The 21,647-nt window shown below is 42.7% G+C and overlaps 1 protein-coding gene across 3 annotated transcripts in view; it reads left to right on the top strand.

Moving 5' to 3' along the window:
* Window positions 1–7,319: 7,319 nt before the first annotated feature.
* KCNQ5 (potassium voltage-gated channel subfamily Q member 5) overlaps window positions 7,320–21,647 on the top strand; it is a 634,869-nt gene continuing 620,541 nt past the window's right edge. For all 3 annotated transcript variants that reach the window (XM_051854552.2, XM_051854551.2, XM_051854550.2), the window contains exon 1: window positions 7,320–7,847. In XM_051854552.2, coding sequence (XP_051710512.2) covers window positions 7,447–7,847 — 401 coding nt within the window. In that variant the 5' untranslated portion in view covers window positions 7,320–7,446. The remainder of the gene's footprint in view (window positions 7,848–21,647) is intronic.

The following is a 21,647-nucleotide window of genomic DNA, read 5'->3' as shown; positions in this document are numbered from 1 at the left end:
AGATACCACACTTAAAAAGTTTTTTTTTTTTTCTGACTCCAACTCCTGAGTGTATATAAAAACATATTTAAGGGTTGATGCTGTGGCATAGAGGGTTAAGCTGGTATCAAAGAGGGTTCCCCTACTTCCAATCCAGATCCCTGTTAATGTGCCTGAGAAAACATTGGATGATGGCCCAAGGACTTGTGCTTCAGCCACTGACATGGGAGACCTGGATGTAGTTCCTGGCTCCTGGCTTTGGTCTGGTCCCTCCTGGGCTGTTTTGACCCTCTGGGGAGTGAACCAGCAGATGGAACAGGTGTTCATATGGGAATGCTGGCATTATGCAGGTGGTGGATTAACTTCTGTGCCACAATACCAGCCCCAGCTATCTCTATTTCATTCCCCTTCCCTTCTTTCTCATCCCAGACCCTAAGGATTCCTGCTCACCAGGGTTGTGTCTTTAGTTTTGTTCCTTTTAAAACTCATCCATGTGCTTCTCCAAGTAATCTAATCCCAACCCAAAGACTCCATCCTATAAATAGCATACTTCTTAAATTTCAATTCCTAGCTCCCCCATGAGCTACAGACCTACATATCCAACGACCAACTTCACATCTCCCATGAGCTGTCTTATCAGGTATGTCAATCTCAAAACAAAATAGGACTCATCATCTTTTTGTTCCCCAAACATCCTCCCCTTTAGGATTTCCTAAATGCAAAATACCACCATCTACTCAGATGCCTGTGCCTGAAAATTAGAAGTTAGATTTAAAAATTGTCCATGGATTGGTAACCCTCACTAGTGTCCAACACAGACCCTATATCATCAATGAGACTTCAGGCTTGGAACAATGTGTACCACTTACAAGTATTCATTCGATATCAAGTGCTTTTCTGAAGGTAGGAGTGGGAATATGTAATGCTTCTTGCTAAATGTTCTTCAGTGGTTCTCTGTTCAAGTCAGAATAAAATCCGAAGTTCTTGCTGATATCTTCAGTAATACAGCCCTTACTTCACTTCTGCCTCCCACTTACAGCTATATCCTCAAAGCAACCTGAACTTCAGTGGAATCCAACTAATTTTCATTCTTAAAGCTTGATCAGCTTTCAAGATTTCACATGTTCTCAAGTGTTTTCTGCTTAAATACTCTGTCCTTATGTCTTCAACAAAGTTCAGTTATTGCTTTAGACTTGGCTCAACTATGACATTCTTCTAGTAAATTCTCCATAGCTTCCTAAAACGTTCTTCCCCGAGTTCAGAGAATCCCAGTTATGACCACATGATCTTTCATTATCCATCCCCATCCACTAATCCTTGAAAATAACAATTAGTACTGTTTTTCTCCTTTGCCTCACCATAGCTAGCAAGGCACCTGATGATCAGTGATTGCTTGTTTAAAGGATGAGGAAATTTAGAGAGCTTCATAAAGGTTGCTTGATTCCCCTTTGAAAAAATAATGGTAAAAAGTCAGTGCCACTAGGGGGCACAGAATTATAACAGAATTTTCCAGTACCCTGGCTCCAAGGAGATCTTTCCTTCTCTACTGACTGCTTCAATTTCTAAATACATGGTTCTTAAAAAGCTCAAACAATTCTGTTAAAATTACTTCTAGAAAGAAGGATTGAAATAGCTTGCCAAAAGATAAAGGATTGTGCTGCCTCACTAACATATAAGAAAAAAATGAAATCAGGTATAGCCAAATATGATAAATAGGATTTAATGAATAAAGCTGAATGTAATGTTGGGAGAGGATCAAAATGTAATTTCAATTTCAAGAAATTGGTACTATGGACAGTAGATAATTTTAAAATTTTTAGTACAGAAATTTGTGTATGCAGGGGAACCCTTACTTTCACAGGAAAAGGGAAGAGGAATATCAAAGCAATTTCTGTCTTTAGAATAAAATTTCAAACCCAGCTTTAAAGCAATGAATAAAAACTTACCAGTACAGCTCAGTATTATTTAACCATGAGGGTACATTCTGAGAAATGTGTCTATGGGTGATTTTGCCCTTGTGCAAACAGCATGGAATTTAATTTACACAAACCTAGACAGAATGGCTACTGTATACCTGGGCTATAAGGTATAGCCTATTGCTTATCGGCTACAAACCTGTAAACATATTATTGTTCTCAATACTGTAGGCAATTATAACGTAATGATTATTGTATTTGTAAGTAGATTTTAGTGTACCTAAACAGGTTTGTTTGCATCACCCTAATCACAAACACATGAATAGTGCATTTTGCTACTACCTTGGGACAGCTAGAACATCACGAGGTGATAGGAATTTTTCAGCTCTGCCATAATCTTCTTTGACGTCCATGATATATGCAATACATCCTTGGTGGAGATGTCCTTAATGCAGTGCATGAGTGTACTTCCCTTGTAATGAAAATGTGTCAACATCATTAACAATAAAAGGCTGGACTTTTTATTTCAAAAGTTAATACAACATTAGTATAAAAATATGGCTGTTGGCTTTTGCATTAAGTATCCTAAGTTTTATTAGTTTTGATGAATTATTAATCCAAATACACATCAATATCTTTTCCTATAAGTTAAAATATGATTATAGTAGCTACTTCTGAGACTGTTGGCAGAACCAAATCAAATAATCCTTGTAAATCACAATACTGAGCTCATAGTAAATATGAGCTAAATATTTGCTGCATTTTTCTTTGATAATGATGATCAGTGCCATATTATAGAAATTCTTAGAAAAATAAATTTTGGTAGCTACTAGAATGAAAATAATGAAACCATTTGGAATCCTTTCCACGCTGTTTCTCTGATCCCCTGCTACCTTCTTGCAGCCATAAACACATATACTTCCATCATTTCTGCATCCCATGGAAGAGATTGTTCCACAGGGACCATGCCTCATTCATTGTGTGAAGAAGGCCTGGGGTTCCTGCTGGAGGAAAACCTTCACCCTGGCCAGACTCAGATGATCTCTGATCAACTCCAGCTTGTTGGAGAAATGCCTTGAGAAGCTTGTATTCTAACTCTTAGAGATAAAAATTGTTGATTGATTTACAAAAGTAGTACTATGGCACATGATGCTGCTCCATTTAAACTAATGAAAACAGGTAAATATAGTTACTGAACTGGTGATTATAAGAAGATACTTATAAAGTACACTCTAGTTGCTATGCTTAGTGGTTTGGTTATGGCCTGATAGGAAGAAATAAAAGCTAAGGAAGGATGTGATGTAGCCCACATGGCTTTCTGCTCTGGAGTCAGGAGGCTTTCCTTCTACCTCTAGGCCTCCATGGCAAACTGCTGAGCCTTGTGCGAGTCATTGAACAGTAGCCAAACATAGATTCCCAGTTCTTTATCAGTAAATTTCCTTTTTGCTCTAAGGTTTAAGCCTTCTTTTTATTATTAAATAAAATATTAGAATGATTGTTCCAATCAGCCCAGGGATTTCACATGGGATCAAAGTCCATCCATCTCACTAAAGATTTGTATTTTCTCACGCACTATTTATTCAGAACCATGAACGTGACTTGATGGAAGGATTTACTGTGGTAAGAGGATTGGTACAATCAGGGGAAATGGGTAGGAATGGAGAAGAAGGAAAAGGGGAGAGCAACGGAGCCACTGGCATTTTGTGAAACCAGTTTAGATCTACTTATTCTGCCTTTCTGAAAACAGTGAGCATATGCCTTATGCATCTCTTGCTCATGTATAGAATTTTTGAAGTAACTTTCAGAAGAAAAATGCAATGAGATAGAAAGTACACTGAAATAAAATATTTCTGGTAGCTATATTGAGTTGAAACCACCTCCATGTAGACTCCAGAGAATAAGTTTCCAAAGTCATAAATTGCAGACAGGCATAATGCAATGCAGATAAACTGAATGGTAGAAATCAAAACAAACTCAAAGGATAGGGAGGGCCAACTAACTCATGTGCTCTACTCTAGCAATAAACATTGGCCTTTGGAAAAGGTGCTTCCTATTTAACTTTACCTCTACTTCTTCACAGTAATCCAGTGTAATTATTATGCAAAGAATCTAGAATGGTACATTGTTTTATTTTCTGTTCAATATGACTACCCTCTTTTCTTTGAGTTTTAGTATTTCAGCCAAGGAATTAATATCTGGCAGTTTTTCAACATCTGTATTCAAAAGAACAACAACAAAGCTTAATCACACACTGCTCATTTTTCCTAAAGTTGATTCCTGTCTTTGGAAGAAAGTTAGCAGGTGGCAAACAGAGTAAAGTACAAGTGGAATCTAGGAGGAGAGACTCAGGCAGCCTCACTTGGCCTTTTCATCCAGGAAATGGAGAGGACAACAGTAAGGGTTTCCAGCTAAATCAGTCTTTCCTGATGGCAACAGGCAAAACATCGATACAAAACCATGTGCTGTTTTCTCCATCCCCTGTTGGAGATGCTGATGGCTTTGGTATAAAGGATAATGTGGGAAGCAAATTTGCTGGGATGCTGATAACTTTCTCACTACACAAAAATCAAGCCACCTTCTTGGGTTATTTATCTAGGCAAAGCTTATTAAGAAGAAAGGATCTAAGGTCCCTCCCAGGGGTGGGTATTTGGCCTGGCAGCTAAGCTACAGGTTGGAAGACCACATGCCAGAATATTGGAGTCAGTCCCTAACTTCCTCTTAATGTACCCTGGGAGGCAGCAGGTGATGGTTCAGGTTGCTGGGACCCTGCCACTCATGTGGGAGCCCTGTACTGAGTTCAGTGGGAGGGTTCTCTCTCTCTTTTTCTCTGCCTCTCCCACTCCTTCCCTTTCAAATAAATTCATTAAAAATTTTGAAAAGAGGGGCAGGTGCTGCGGCATAGCAAGTTAAGCTGCCATCTGAAGTGCCAGCATCCCATATGGGTTCTGATTCAAGTCCTGACTGCTCAGCTTCCAATCCAGCTCCCTGATAATGAATGGCCTAGGAAAGCAGGGGAAGATGACCCAAGTTCTAAGGCCCTTGAACTCACATGGGAGACTCGGTTTTGGCCACCTGGAGAGAGAGAACCAGTGGATGGAAGATTGATCTCTCTCTCCCTGTCTCTTTTCTCTCTCTCCCTCTGTAACTCTTTCAAATAAATAAATATATCTTAAACATTTTTTGAAAGAAAATCATAATTTTTTTGAAAAAGGTCCCTCTCAGCTCTAAACCTACCAATCATTGGATCTGATGTCTTAAAAAATGTAATGATATTTGCTTAACTGACATAGCTGTTTCACTACATTATTGCTGCACCCCCAGGAAAGCATTACTTGAAAATCAAGCAGCTGGCTCTCTTCCCAGGGAAACGTGTCCTTGCGCCCTGCCTTCCTGAAACTTCCTGCCTGCACTGGGACCCAAAGGCGCGGTGAAGCTGAAGCGACCTGACCTACCCCAGCTGTAGTAGAAGTCTGCTACAAAAACAGTTCGGGTAAGAGGAAGTGGTTTTCGTTTTACTGCCTGCGAAACAGCCAAGATTTTCGTTTAAAGCGCGCACACAAGTCATTTTAAGTTTCCAGATCTTTCACTCTGAAAGTCCCTGCACAGAAATTCCGTGGGGAGTCTAAATATAGCAGCAGCAAACTCCCCCCCCCCCCCGCCTTCAGTGGGGGTCCCCGCCGCAGCTCTGGGATTGGAGAGCTTGCTCAAGGGTGCTCTCTGCAGCTGCCTCGAATAGAAGGGCACGGAGCAATCTCTCTCGCACCTCCACAGTGCGTGGGTGTGAAGTGTATTAGGGGAAAGCGAGAGTGACTCTGGGTGTTGGTGCTTGGCTCACAGTCACGTGGCACCGCCGCCAGCTGCACCGAGCTCAGAGCTGGTGCTTGCTGCCCAGAGGCTTGGGGGAAAGCAAGGTCTTGCTGGCGACCAGGAGCACGGGAGAGGGCTTCGCGCAAACAATAGCGACAACAATGAAAAGTAAAAGTACAGTATTTCAATTCAGCTATTGCGGGACCCAGAAAGCAGCTGCGGCGGGTGTGTGTGTGGGTAGAAGCGGGAATTGGTAGAGTGTTTATCTCAGAGGGGTGGAGACAGCCGAAATAAGACTTTTGCCTTAGTATTACTTTAGGATTAGGGAAGGAGAAAGGCACGCGGAATAATACACCTTGCAAGCTTAGTTCAGTCTAAGTGGAGATTGCTTTCTCTCTCATTTGGGAGCAAAGCCACTCTGCTGGAGGAAGTTCCCCCAAGCGGTGTGTGATGTTTAACCGCTTAGGCGTTATCCCACACACGGAAGGCCAGTGGCCCCGTGGCTTCCCTCCCGACCAAAGGCGCAGGCTCTGGGGCGCCTGGCTGCCTGAGGCGGCGGGAACCCCAGCCGGAGGTTCCTCGCAGCACGTTTCTCACCCAGTAAGTTAGAGCAGCGCGCAGGGGCGGGGTGGGAACCGGAGAAGCCTTGTCCTGGGGCTCCTCACCCTCCAGGATTCCTCTCCCAGGCACTGGGGCCGCCGCCGCCACCGCCACCGCGACTTAGCAGTTTTATGACTTTCTCGGACTTAAATGGAAATTTCTTTACGGAGGGAACTGGGTTTGGTCTCCAAGGCTCGGCTGTCAGGCGGAGCCCCGGGGGCAGCTCGCTCACCGCAAAGGAGCCACTTCGGAGTTTGACGCCCTCCCCACACCCCACCCCCGTGCCGCGAAGGATGTCCAGTTAGCCGCGGGCTTGCGTTCTGAGGCTGGCATGGAAAGTCACAGCCCGCAGGCTGGACTGAGCCGCGGGAAGATGCCCAGTGCCTGCCTCGCGGGCTCAGCAGACGCGTCCCTCGGCCCTGCCCACTGAGCTGCCGAGGACTGGCTGGCTGCGCCCAGAGCGTCGCCCCTCGCGCCCCTTCCGGCCGGCCGAGCTGCTACCTGGAGGGCAGGGCAGGGCTGGGCAGTGCCCGCTCGCACCCTTTGCGGGAGGATGGCAGGACCTGGCGCGGCGTAGCGGCTGGAGAGCGCAGCGACCTGCGTCTCCCGTTTCTCCTCGGGGCACCTGGCCGACTTAACCTTCCGGACAGCTAGCTCCAAAGCCCCCGGGAGAAGCAACCCGCACTCGCACCGCGGAGAGGGGAGCAGACACAGGCTGGGCGTGGAGAGTGGAAAGAGCGGAGAAACGGAGAGCCTGGGGCTGGGCGTGCGCGCGTGGGAGCGCGCCGCCTCAGAGCGCCCCGCACTCCCCCGCTCCAGCCCTGGGGGCACTTGGGCAAGGAGGCAGTGGTAGCCGCGGGAATACGAGGGCGCGAGAGAAACCCTCTCCCGGCGACGCCCCCAACAGGTCCGGACTCCGAACTCCGAAGCTACAAGCTGCAAGCAATTGAGACTCGTCGGCCTCCTCCGCACGCCCCTGAGCCCCCGCCCCGAAGCCCGGGGGCTGTGCTGGCTGCCGGCTTCCCGCCCCCTCCCCGGCGGAAGGTCGCTGGCCGGCGGGCGCCCCGTCGGCTGCCGCCGCACATGAGGCCGCTGCCCCCGACGCAGGCGCTGGCGCCCCCCTCGCGGTGCCCGTGGTGATGCCATGCCCCGCCACCACGCGGGAGGAGAGGAGGGCGGCGCCGCCGGGCTCTGGGTGAAGAGCGGCGCGGCGGCGGCGGCGGCGGCGGGCGGGGGGCGCCTGGGCAGCGGCATGAAGGATGTGGAGTCGGGCCGCGGCAGGGTGCTGCTGAACTCGGCGGCCGCCAGGGGCGACGGCCTGCTGCTGCTGGGCACCCGCGCGGCCGCGCTCGGCGGCGGCAGCGGCGGCCTGAGGGAGAGCCGCCGGGGCAAGCAGGGGGCCCGGATGAGCCTGCTGGGGAAGCCGCTCTCCTACACGAGTAGCCAGAGCTGCCGGCGCAACGTCAAGTACCGGCGGGTGCAGAACTATTTGTACAACGTGCTGGAGAGACCCCGCGGCTGGGCGTTCGTCTACCACGCGTTCGTGTGAGTACCCGCGCCCCCCGCGCGCCCCTCGCCACGCCCGCTCCTGAAGCCCCTTGAGCTGGGTGCCCTGGAACGTGCTTGGCATCTGCGCCTTGGCCCGTCGCGCGCATAAGCGCGCGCGTACACACACACACACTCACGCGCGCACACGTGGGGGTTTTATTTCATTGCACGTGTTAGTGGGCTTTCTCCTGGAGCCATGCACCTCCCCATCCCCACCTGTCCCACAGCCGCAGCTTTGCACCCGTCTCCCTGAGGACACCCAATGAATTGCCTGGTAGTAGCTTCAGGCACCTGGGGCGGGAGAACCCGGCAGACTTAAGCTACGCGGATAATGGGGAGCAATTAGGTCCTGAGATACGTAAACTTCAACCGAGCGGGGCGCCCGGGAGCTGGGAAATGCAAAGGGAGGATTTGCGCCCTTTGAGGCTCGAGAGTAGACAGGGGAGGTGCTGGCAGGTTGGGACAGGGTGGAGAGAGGAGACACCGAGGGCTGGGTCCTCGGTGCTGGGGGCGGAGCAGGGGAAGCTGCTACTTGGTGGAGACAGCGGCTGGGTTTTAAGTGCGTCCGGAAGCATGCCTCGCCACCACCCCAGCCACCACTAACGGAAAATCTGTCAGTGCGTGGAGCCCTTCCTGCCACAGAGAAAGTGGCCAAGGTCTCCAAGAGCCGAGCGGGCTGGGCGAAGCCGTGCTCCCTCGCTGCGGCCGCAGCCCGTGGGGCGCAGGAGCTCGGGCCGAGGTGCACCCGCTGAAGCGCAAATGGGCTGTCTCGGACAGGGATCAGGCAGTGGGTTAAGTCGGCGTTTGTGGCGTGGAGTCAAAGTGTGCGTGTGTGTGTTAAGTCAGCCCTCGCCATCTAGCAGAGAATGCTTAATGAGAAAATGATTGGAAGCAAATGTTTATTTTCCCCTTAGGCATTTAAAACCTTTCAGTGGCTTTAAAGTTTACTACTGTTTTTCCCACAATGTCCATTCATTTAATCTCCCGTTAGAGTGAGGTTGATCTGGACATTTTAAGGCTGTTTTTATGCTGCTACGCCCCCAACTCTTTTCATTTTTTTTTCTTTCCCTTTCTCCTTTTTTCTTTTTCTCTTTTTAGTTCCCTCCCCCCAAACCCCCACCCTGTCTGGCTTCTTAATGTTAAAGTGAAATGTAAAGACTTAGGTCTTAGGAGACCCATGGAGAAAGTTCAGGCAGTCACTGATGCGTTCCTTGTTTCGTAGTAAAATATGTTTTGAAATATGTTTTGAACACACGAACTAGATTTCTTTTAGAAATGAGGCGGGTCATCCACACATATCTCTCAGCCCGGATAAAGGGTTGGCGTCAACGCGGAGTCATTTCTTTTTTTAAGACAACATAAAAGAAGGGGCTGGTTTTGTAAATAGGTGAACCTGGAATTTGACCACGTAGGAGTCAGGAAATTGGTGAAGTCTACAATCTGTGGGGTTCTGGTGTCTGGAAAATTTTACAGTCCCAGATTGTGTGGTGTGAGGTAGAATATTCCAGTCAACTCTCTGCTTCACAGTGTACACAAAGACGATATCCTGTTGTGTCATTATTGCTTCAAAAGACACAACTTTCTGTTATTCACTGATTGCAAGAGCCTCATTGATTTGGATGTGATTACCGTCATGCGTGATAGACACAGAGAAACACTACTGTTGTTTCCCATGTTCATCTCGTTGGGTTGATCTGTAATTAATCCTATTACTTAATGAGCCTAGTGAATTATTTTGACCTGTCAGAATATCCTAAAACATTTAGCAAAGTGAATGCTCAATCTGGCAGGAAATATATACTGCATGGGTAGTGACTGTTTCTACCAGAGTATGCCCAGAATAGTCATGACTTGGAATTTTCAATATGATGCCATTTATAGGCTTTCTTTTTTTTTTTTTTTGGGTAATTTATGCATTTTGTATTCAGGAAAGGTTAGAGACAACTTTGATTGGTGGACATACTTTGTATTTCCTGTGTTGTTCTTGAACAGCAATGAGAACCTCCTGCAATGCAACATTTTCTTTTGAGTGTTTTTGGTGTTTAACAGATTTTCGTGGCCTTACAGGATTTTTAAATATTAATAAATGTTTTCTCAAATGGCTCAAGTTTGGATACACTTCTGTTTCCCTGGCTTTATTGGTCTAGCAGTGTCTTTGGTGGTAGATAGGAGATAGCTTATGGACTTGTCAATATGTTGTAAGTAATGTGAAGTTGTGCATTACACACTTCAAGAGTCTGAAACCATAGTATCTGAGCAACAGATGTGGGTAGCAGACCCATAGCAGCACAAAGAAGGAAGTGCTGGTAGCGTCTTCAGGGAGCATTGTGTGCCATTGCAGCAGACCATGGAGAAAGAGGCCATTTTTGGCAATTGCTGCTTGTGATTTTAAATGAGTTGTAGTGTAGGTGGACTTCACACATTAAATTAGTAAAGCAAAGTTGCTTTGAGCTATAAGCCTAACCAGACCATTAATAATACAGCAAATTATAAGAAAACAATTTCTAGAGAGTTGTAACTAACTAATTCCCTGCCAGCGTGGGAATCCCCAAATCTTACATTAATAACAGTTTTTGTAGCACATTAAGGTTCTTGCCAAAAACAAGTGCACTGTGATTAATGAGGCAGTTCATCAATGAATGCACTTGGTCAACCAGTATTTTCACCGCCAAGAAATAAGAAAAGTATGCTTAAAGCTCTGTTTCAGGTAAAACAAAAATTTCTGTTAAATATGAAACAATTATTATAATGATATTTTAATGCCATAAAATGTGGTTCCAAGAGTTTGTATCCTAGCCTACCTGTAGGGTGGCTGGCCAGAGCAAGAGACGACCTACTTCAAATACTTTCTTCCAATCTCTGTAAATTAGTGGAGATTAGGAGCACTGTGCCTTGATTGCTCTTCAGGATTTACCAGCCAGCTAGTCAGTTTCCTGTCTTCACCTGCTCTGCAGTTTACTAGACAAGCTATTCAAATATGAGGTGACATATTTCTGTGAATGTTGTTTGTTCCTTTTTAATTCCTTCTCTTTATAGGAAAATTTTAGAAGTATAACCATGGTAGTAATGGAACCCACAAAGGGGCTCCAATTATAAATTTGCATTGATCCAGTAAGTGTGGTTCTGAGAAATTGTACAGGAAACAGTGTTACAAATGCTTGTAACTTGTCACTGTGTCCAGTGTATCTTTGCTTGGTTTAACGTCCTACCTGTGAATTCATCGTTTTTTAAGCTAGAAGGAACAGTCCAGTCATCTAAGCTGGCAGCCGTGGAGTCATTCTTTTTCTCATGCTTGTTCCAGTAGGCCTTCTAGAAGACCGTTAGATTATGTTTGTTCACTTTATAAATATGTTTCAGAAGTGTTCCCTTCTCTTTCCTACTTCTGCTGTCCCACTCTGTTTCTTACTAGCTGAACATTTGATGATAATAATATTCTCCTTCCTGATCATTGGGCTTCTGTTCCTAGCCTTCTTCGTGGTGTTATTCATAAGATGAAAACCTTATGATAACAGTCCCTTACCTAAATCTGTCTGAAAGTCATTCATTCAGCAATTTATTAGTCTGTGATATTTCAGTGTTTACTGTGTGCTAATTACCAAATTAATAAACAAAAGTCTCCACTCTCGAAGAAGGAAAAGACTCCATGATGGAAACTCAACAGGCATGTGGACATGTGTGAAGCAATGTTATAGGTGTTCTTACAGGGATGGGTTACAAAACCACATGGGAAAAGAGGAGGAAGTTGAGGAGACAAGGCAGAAACTAGCACAGGCCAAAGAGGAAGTGAGGCATGAGCTCAGTTTGTACAGATTAGCTAATTGATTTTTATGTAGGCAGTGCGATGAGAAATGAATAATTTTGGGAGAGAAAACACATTGAGCAAAGATAGGAAATTATGAGTTATCACAGTAGTTCCAGGTACTGTTAAGTATTTGAAGGATGGGTACAGCCACAGGGAGGTGGGAGGAGAAAAAGACAAGTCTCAAATTGCCAACCATGGAATCTAGTCTCATGCCGAGGGCAGTAGTGGTCACTGAGTGTTGAAAAACAGGGGAATAATGTAATCAGATGTGAATGTTGCCTGTTCTTCAGTTCAGTAAATAAATTGAAGATTCCATCGGAGTCAGTATTACCTGTAAGTAGGTGACAGCAATTTTTCAAAATTCCATCCTTTCTTGTATTTTTTTTATCCTTGAATTCATTCCACAAATGTATACTGTGTACCATGGGCTGTTCTAGAAGGGTAAGAGGTGATTACTGAAGGAACTAAGGCGATAGCGGTGGAAATGAGGAGAGGTTTAATCAGAGAAATATGAAGGAGATAGAATGAGCAGATTGTTTTCACCCTTCTGATGGATGATACTGGAAAGATGACTGAGACTCGGTTAACATTGACATTCAGTAATATCGTGGAGAAGGGGTAATGGACACATGATTACAGCAATCTGACGAGTTTAGATTTAGATGTGTTGCGCTTTGAATGTTTTCAATCACTCATATAAAGATTGTAAGTGATGGGAACCAGCAGTAAACCAGAAGCAGTCGGGTCTTGAATCAGCAACCTGAACTATTTCTGGCACAGCAGAACCCTCAATAAAATGTTTTTTTATGAATGAATGCATTTGAAATCTAAAGGTTAATTTGAATGCATATCTAATAATATTTAGATTTGGAAGCCTCTAACACTCTTTTGGTAGTTAAATCAATGAATAGAAAACAAGAAAATCGCTCAGAGAATGCAGAGTAAGGACATGGTGAACAGTGTGGGGAGCACCAACACCAAGTAGTGAATGGAAGAGTAAGAGCCCGGGAAAAACCCAGGGAAAACCCTGGGAAAACCATGGGAGAGCAAGCCAACCACCAAGTTAAAAGCCAGGAGGCCTTATTTTCATGAAAGCAAAGGAAGATGGGTACAGAAACGAGGTTATGGTTAGCTTTCCAGTGCTGCAGACAGGAGTAGAAAATTGGGTGAGATTTCATTACAGTGTTCATTTTAAATGGCCACTGATGGCATTGGCTACAGCAGTGTCAGTGGAGTACCGAGAGTCATAAATGTGATTTAAGAGGTGGGGAAATGGGCACAGCAGGATACGTTGAGCTCCAGATTCCTCGGAATGGCTCACAGGCTCCTCATGGCAGGGCTTCTGTCCATCCTTAAGGCCTTGCTGCAGCCACGCCCTGCTAATATGCACTCTGAACCTCATCCTTACTGAACTCTGTCCTGTGTCACTGCTGGGCCTTTGCTGATGGTTTTCTCTTGAACTCTTCCCACTCCTTGCACTCTTGCTCTCCAATTCTCACTGTTTCTTCAAAGTGCAATTCAAGAACCACTTCCCCTTGGGCACATTTCCAGACAGTTCTTTCCCCCAGTGCCAGGATGAGTAAGTTGCCCCTTGTCTCAGGTTCCACGACATTCTGGGAATGTCATTAAAATAATGCTTCCCCCACTGAGTTGTCACTGTGGGCTGCTTTCTCTCTCCCTCCACCCCCCCTTCCCTCAGCCCCGCCCTCATAGAAGGGTAAGCTTCCTACAGAGAAATCTCCTGGGCATTTCTGATTTACAGATATCTAGCAAAGTGCCCAGTGAGTATGTAAATAATTTTTCTTGGAAACTTTACACAAAGGAAATTTAAAGAGGAATTTTAGAAACTGAAGGAATTACCAAATCTTTTCAGGAAATAAGATGTTGATGATTCATTTAAAGGAAAAGATATTGGGAATAGTGATAGGAGACTGATCCCTGCTTTGCCACTAATTAACTTTGTGACTTGGAGTGAGTCATTTTGCCCTTACGGGTCTCCAAATCTTCATCTGAGCAATGGGCACAATAGTGTTTTTAGACCAACCGAGATGACGAAGAATACTGTAAGGGGTCTAAAAATACTGCCATAAGAGGGAAGGAACATTTGGAACAAAAGGGAATCTGATATTTTTGTTGTTTTTTTTTTTGTCTTCCTTACCTCTGAGTTGCAGGGTTGCCCCCTAACTAGTCACTTTCAGTTCACTCTAATTCCCCGAGATAATGTGTCTCAGAGTAGCCAAAGTGACCTTTCTAGAAACCTAAGAGAACAAGTCACTGTTCCTGTGCTTGGAGAAGAAACGTTATTGCTTGTCTTCCCTGCCCCTCCCCCACATCACTAGTGCCCAGTACAATGCCTGCCACATGGAAGATGCTCAGTGAATACATGTTGATTCACTTACTGACACCATAAATCTCCAAAATACACCACTGGTTTCGCTGTGGAATTTTACTTTATTGGCTGCTGTCTGTGTCAGTGTCCTTTAGGTACAATGAATTACTTTATTATTTACTTGGATATTCTATTCTGAACTGAGTCTATCACTGTAGAAACTTTTGTTTGCATTTTTGTTTTTGCTGCTGTCCTTGTTTTCATTTTTGTTTTGCTGCTTAGAAATCACTGATTTCCCTTAAGTGTAAAGAGACCTTGAACAAGTTACACTGCCTTAGCCTGTGCTAATGTAGTAACATAAAAATTTTCCATATTCTTCAAAACAATCTATTTCAAAAGTACTCATATAAACAGTGCTGTAGTGTTTGAGGACTGTGTTATAATTAGGAAATGCTGAAAGTGTTAAAATGTTAATACTGGAAATATTATAGCCCTAAAGAAGTAAACCATGTGAAAAAAGCATATCAAACGAGAATGAAGTCCTGATACAAGAAACACTATAAACAATGAAGATAGCCAGCAGCCTCTTGATAATTGCTTGCAAAGAAGCAGTGCCAGTTTTAATTTTTAATTGCAAATGGCTATTTTGGCAGATGAAAATGCCAACAGAGCATGTTTTATCCTAACCCAGTGGTGTGAAACTACTTGAGGCCCAATTGTTGCACAGCCATGGTTCATAGTTATATTTAATGATTTGTAGATGTTTCCATTTTAATTTCCCTTTTTTTCAACCATTTATGAGTGTGTTACTTGAAGTTTTATTTGGTTGCAACCTGAGAGACAAATTGACCACACACTCCAGTTTTTCTTTTTTTAATTAGTGAAATTCTTCAGTGCATCTCAGAGTTTTGCATGATCCTAGAGTTCCAGGTGATCTTTTTCATCTTTTTCAGTCAGTTTATTTGAAGGGTAAGCTTCCTAAATATTTTATTGAAATCATCAATTTCTCAACTTAAAATAGCTCACTGTTTTACTACATTCAGCTCACTTTCTCACTACATTCATTTGTATATTTGTGCATATGTAAGAGATCTCTCAAAATTTAATGGAAAATATATGTTATGAAAAAACTATGCATGGATTTCAAAAAGTGTTTGCACCAAAATAAGTTGATCTTTTAATTCTGTTTTTTTCATGAACTTGTTGAGGTACCCCAATGTATTCCATATACACACAACATAAACACAGATGCACATCATATCCTTTATCAGAGAATTTGTGTTAGTGCAGATACTTACATTTCCCTTCATTTGGCTCCTCTAAAAGCAAAATCAGAAACTTGAATACAATAAAATTTACAAATTTACCTTAATTCCCTCTTGATAATATTGAGAGTGTAATATTTGAAATCTATTTAATTGTATGGGTACATGATAACACATACTTTTTTTTTTACAAACTCTGTCTTAGTGGTCCTCATTCTTGTTTATATCATCTATGAAGTAATTCTACAGTTTGTTTCTTCTTCAGTCAGTGGAAGGATAATATTTTATAATTGCAATATTATAATTCATCTTTTTATAACAGTTAATTCAGTTAATGTTTTTAACAGCCAATGTGTTTATCAGGTAATACTCTGGATCCAGGTTATTAAAAAAAAGGGGACCTGACCTTGAGACACTTCTAATGGGGACTGTGATCCCAATGATAAACTTTACCTTTATTGATTTGATGACTATAAATAAGTTGTTTCCAATACTAGTTTCATGATCTGTAAGATAGGGACATGATATTTTATGATATTGCATTTTTTAAAGTCTTTGTATATGTACAGCAGCTTTTGGATTAATTAGAACACATAGGAATAATAGACAATAGCTAAAACCATAAGAAAATCAGTTAAAAGAACAGAATATCAAAGATGGAAATGTTTAGAATGCCAGCAATTAAAGTGTGAATAGGGAAAATGAGGAGTGAAATGGAGTAGACAGACAGACAGAAACACTGTCTAAAAAGATGGTCAGTTGTTGTGGAAATCAAGGGTGTCAAGAGAGTTTTAAGAAATGGTTAAGGGGCGGGGCCAGCACTGTGGCGCGGTATGTTAATCCTCCACCTGTCGTTACTGATACTGGTTCTAGTCCCTGCTGCTGCTCTTCTGATCCAGCTCTCTGCTATGACCTGGGAAAGCAGTAGAAGATGGCCCAACTGCTTGGGCCCCCGCACCCACGTAGGGGACCAGAGGAAGCTCCTGGCTTCGGATAGGCCCAGCTCCTGCCCTTGCGGTCATTTGAGGAGTGAACCATCAGATGGAAGACCTTTCTCTCTGTCTCTCCCTCTCACTGTCTGTAACTCTACCTCTCAAATAAGTAAATATCATCTTTAAAAAAAGAGAGAAATGGTTAAATACAAAATGTATAAAAAGACAAACACCAAGTTACTGTTGGATATGGCAATGTAGAATTCTTCAGTGATTTTGTGAGCTCATTAATGTTAACCTTCAGTAAAGTGCTTTTTTTTCTTTTTCTTTTTTTTTTTTTTTTTTTTTTTTTTTTTTTTTTTTTTGACAGGCAGAGTGGACAGTGAGAGAGAGAGACAGGAAGGTCTTCCTTTGCCGTTGGTTACCCTCCAATGGCTGCTGCAGCCGACATACTGCAGCCAGCGCACCGCACTGATCCAAAGGCAGGAGCCAGGTGCTTCTCCTGGTCTCCCATGCGGGTGCAGGGCCCAAGCACTTGGGCCATCCTCCACTGCACTCCTGGGCCACAGCAGAGAGCTGGCCTGGAAGAGGGGCATCCGGGACAGAATCCGGCGCCCCAAACGGGACTAGAACCCGGTGTGCCGGCACCACAGGCGGAGGATTAGCCTAGTGAGCCGCGGCACCGGCCCTTCAGTAAGGTTTTAAGGGCAGAAGCCAGGTTGCTATTAGTTAAGAAGTGAATCAGTAGTGAAGAGAAGAAATAGGACATCTAAACCATATATTTAGGTAGTATGGCAAGAATAAAAGAATGGATATTGGATGCTAAGTAAAAATAAATACAATGATGAAGAAAAGATCAAGAGAGATTACAGTTATAGGAAAGACGATTTAATAATTAAGTGCTGGACACTATTCTAAATGCTTTATACATATTAACTTTTAATCTCCAGAATATTTCTACCATGTACTATTAGTATATAATACTTTAATAGAACACAATACCAAGATAGGGAGTTTAATAACCTGTCCTACTTGAACCAAAATAGGGCCCACATTCTTATCCACCTATATCCTGACTGTGGATGGTACCTGTGGGCTCAGGGCCCTCACATCAGTTAGGATAGAATGATTACAAAACACTACTCTTGGATTGTGGGGAGCAACTGAGACTAGACTAAGTTACTGGAATTAAGAATTATTCTATGCATCTGCTCTCCCACAATATGGCGCTGGGGAGGAGTAAACTTCTATGCAGCTGCCTCTCGCCAATTTGACTGATAAGCTGCAGGAGCTGATCCTGCTCCTGATTGGAGGAGAGCAGCGTGCTCGGCGTGTGGGTAGCAGAGTTGGGACTGGTGGAAGAGGACTATAAAGGAGGAGAGAGACAACATGCACAAGGAACATCTGAAGGAACACCTGAGCAGCCCCCGAGAGAGCCGGCCGGCGGTGTGCCACTCCTCCGCGAGAGCGGGGAAAGTGGCAGGGGGGGCCGCCCCTCCACGGAGGTGGAGGGGTCGGCAGCCAACCCGGGAAGGGCCGAGCAGACAAAAGAACAGCACAGGGTCCTGTGTCGTTCCTCCGCGAATAGGGGAGCGACATTGGATCTAGTATTGGGCTTAGGAATTAATATATGAATGATAAATGTTTGTTGGATAAATAAATGATATTTTAAATATCTTATAACCTATGTAAGGGGATTGTTTATAACTTACTAGTCTTAGGAATGTTTGTTCCTCTGCCTTCAAATCCAAGTCAGCTTCATGTCTAATTTTTCTATAAAGTTTTTCCTGATCCATTTGATGTTTTTCTTTACTTTTATTTACTTTCCATAGCTTCTTAAGTTTGGATCATGCACTTCAGTCCTTAATTACGTTTTGCCTTGTCTTCTAATTGGATTTTTATCTAATTCTTCCAAGATAGTTTGTGAATGTCTAAATAAACCAAAGTACAGTCTTTTGTACTTTCTGATGGCATGTAGCCTAGAATTTTATCCTTGATTTTAATCAAAATTCACCTAGCTATTGCCAGTGGGACTGTGTGAATATTCATTGAAAAAAAAAAACACACAAGAAATTTCCTTAGGTTCTGCTAATTTAAATTGTATAGCAACTTGTATTGGTGACTGAATAATAATTTCTTAGTATCATTTCCTATGAGTATTAAATTTCCAATTTATAGTGTCATTTGAAAAACATTCATTTAAAAATAACAGAGTTGTTTCATTTAGGTCTCATAATTGTCTCATAGTCTCATAGAACACGTTTGCTTCAAACTGATTTTGTAGTGTTTTCATTCTCTCTTTAAAATAATAAACACTTATTTTCTTCACACTTGTGTAAATATATTCCATTCATTTTCCATGCTTCTCTCTCTCCTTTCTCCCATATACATTTGTCCTGAATATTTCTTTTTCTCATTTGTCCATCATTTTCTTTCTTCCAGTTAAATTGCTCCTAGTTTTTTTTTCTTCTTCTCAGGGATTCAACATTTTTGGATTACTGTTTCCTTTCTCTAAAAGCTGCTTACTCTTAATCAAGAGATGCATTGACCCTTTAATTATTCCCATGCTCCACGGGTGTGCTGCCACAGTAAACTGGAGTACCTTATTTACGTAGTAGCACTGTGCAGTAGTTAACAGGGGCTTCTAGAAAGATAAAATGTTTAAGAATACAAGAAGAGAGCCTTATTTTTCTTGGAGTTTTAGTTAGGCTCAAATTTCTAGGAAAATAAGGGTATAAAGCCTTAAAATTACTCTATGGTTTTCTTATCTATCTGTCTATCATTTCTGAAATCCATTGATGCTCAGATATTCAGTGAGTAACTGGTTTTTACCAACATATAGTAATTGCATATTTATGGGCACAGCATGATAAATTATTGTGTATATACATACACACACAAAATATGTCATAATCAAATCAAGGTCATTAGTATACTATTACCTCAAACATTTATCATTTCTTTGTGATGAGAATCCTCTGTTTTAGCCATTTTGAAATGTGCAATAAATTGCTGATAACTGTAGTCAATCTACTATGCTACATAGAACACTAGAACTTAATCCTCCTGTCTAATTATAATTTTGTACCTGTTAACCAGCCTCTCTCTGTGTCCATCCCATCCCCACATGTCTGTTGTGGAAGTTGACCGCAATATGTGGTTCAGATATGAATTAAAAATTAATTTTTTATTCCAGATAGAGTTATTATAGAAAAAGACATCCATTAATGTAGTCCAGAGTGGCATTACATATAATTTATATATATTACATATATATTATACATATTACATATATATATGTGAATAGGTGTTAATTTAAAATATTTATCACATTGGGGCTGGCACTCTGGCGTAGCAGGTAAAGCCGGCTGCCATCTGCAGAGCCAGCATCCTATATGGGTGCCGGTTCCAAACCCAACTTCTCTACTTCCAATCCAGCTCTCTGCTGTGGCCTGGGAAAGCAGGCCCAAATCCTTGGGCTTCTGCTCCTGTGTGAGAGACCTGGAGGTTGCTCCAAGCTCCTGGCTTTAGATTGGCGCAGCTCTGGCCATTGCAGCCATCTGGGGAGTGAACCAGTGGGTGGAAGACCTCTCTTTCTCTCTCTGCCTCTGCCTCTCTGTGACTCTGTCTTTTAAATAAATAAATAGAATCTTTAAAAAAATATTTACCACACAGACTGTTACAGTCATTAGGAGTTTCTTTACACAGGGAGCCAACAGACGGATCTGTAATCTGGCATCAGAATGCTATGCTTTTCCTGTTTAATTCAGAGGTTAGAGCATGTCCTCAAATGCAAGGTCACCATAAGATACATATAAGATAGAAAAACACCTGGTTTTTTCCCTGCTTGGACATTTTTCCAAAAGCATTGCTATTCCCATACACTTTCATAGGATGGAAAAGAACCTTAGGACTTCCATTTCTCTATATCGGTTTCCTTTCACACCTGAATGAATATGGAAGGATTGGATGGGATTGGAAATTCAGACTCTCCTCTCTGAATTTTGAATCACTAGATATATTACTCAGCTTTCTGATTTGTAAACAAGCATCTAATTTTCAGTGTTCGTTCAATAACCTGGTATCATGCTGTGTGAAAAGTCCTATAGTAGGAACTATGGGTACTTAGCATAAATAAGACACAGCCTACTCCCTTAAGGAACTTTTAGTCTAGAAGCATATTAGTTTACTTTCTTCTGAGCTACCAGAAGCATCTCCCTGAATTGACTTAGGAGAAAAGCAAAGGTTCTCCTTTCTCCAGTGGCATTTACCTGCTGCTCCTAGGGAAGTGATTTACTGTATGTGATCACCGCATACAGAACCTGTGATTGCCACCTCTCTTGACCCCTTGGGAAACTCTGGACCTGGGAGGTAGGCACCTGTGCATGTGGGCATTCTGCTCAGGGCATTCCCACACAGAGACCAGCATAGAAGTTCCCACTAATGGTAATTTCTAAAGTATAAGTGATTAAGTTAAATGAAATAGTCTACTTAATAAAACATTCTGTGTATGTTTATTTGCAAGTTTTTTAAATAGAAAAAAAGAAACCTGTGCTCCTTCATAACACTTTGTTCTGAGTATTATTTTCTCTCTCCACAAATTGACTTAAGAACAATAAGGTAAGCCAAAAGATGTTTTTTTAAAATGACAATAAAAACCCATTATTTTCAGTATGCTCTTTATTTTATTTTATTTTTTTAATTTGAGGAAAGAGAGTTCTCATCCACTGGTTTATTCCCTAAATGCCTATGACAGCTGGAGCTGGGCTGAGGCTGGAGCTGGGAACTGAATCCAGGTTTTCCACATTAGTAGAAGGAACTCAATTACTTGAACTATCATCATTACCTCTCAAGGTCTGCACTGGCAAGTAACGAGTCAAGAATTGAACCCAGGTACTCCAATATGGGACCAGTGAGTTTTCACTGCCAGGCCAAATGGCTACTCCCTGTTTTTAGAATGCAGTTAAAGCTTCTAATATTATAACTTTTTAATTATAGTACATGAAAGGAAAATATTATACCTAACCTTCCATGGGGTCTAGAAATCACTCATTCATTCAATGCTTGCATGTGTACTACATGCCATTTCCTTAGAACATTTTGGAAACTTCTTATTTGTGCAACTTCCTCCAGTCATGTGAATAATGCTCTTTTCTTCCACTAGAGAGTGGCATTTGCCAGTGCAGCTAAGGTCAATATTAGGAATGTATGTTCTTTGCAATCCCTGAGGTGTTCTTTACCACCTTTAGATTGCATCCTTAAGCTTTTTATGGATTCTAGAACTAGATTAGAAGTCAGGCAAAAGAATTGCCAAGTGAAATTAAATTAGTTTTAACTTTATCATGCCAAATTACTAAATCCTATGATACTGTTTCACTCATCAGATGGGAAAAGCAGAGAAGTTTGAATGGCAATAAACTGAACTTCCAGGAAGTCTATTTAGAATCCTTAATACAGGTTCTTAAACCC

Source organism: Oryctolagus cuniculus, chromosome 5 (assembly GCF_964237555.1).
Source record: "Oryctolagus cuniculus chromosome 5, mOryCun1.1, whole genome shotgun sequence".
Classification (NCBI taxonomy): Eukaryota; Metazoa; Chordata; class Mammalia; order Lagomorpha; family Leporidae; genus Oryctolagus; species Oryctolagus cuniculus.
Note: the sequence above shows the minus strand (reverse complement) of the source record. Positions and strands in the feature narration are given on the sequence as shown.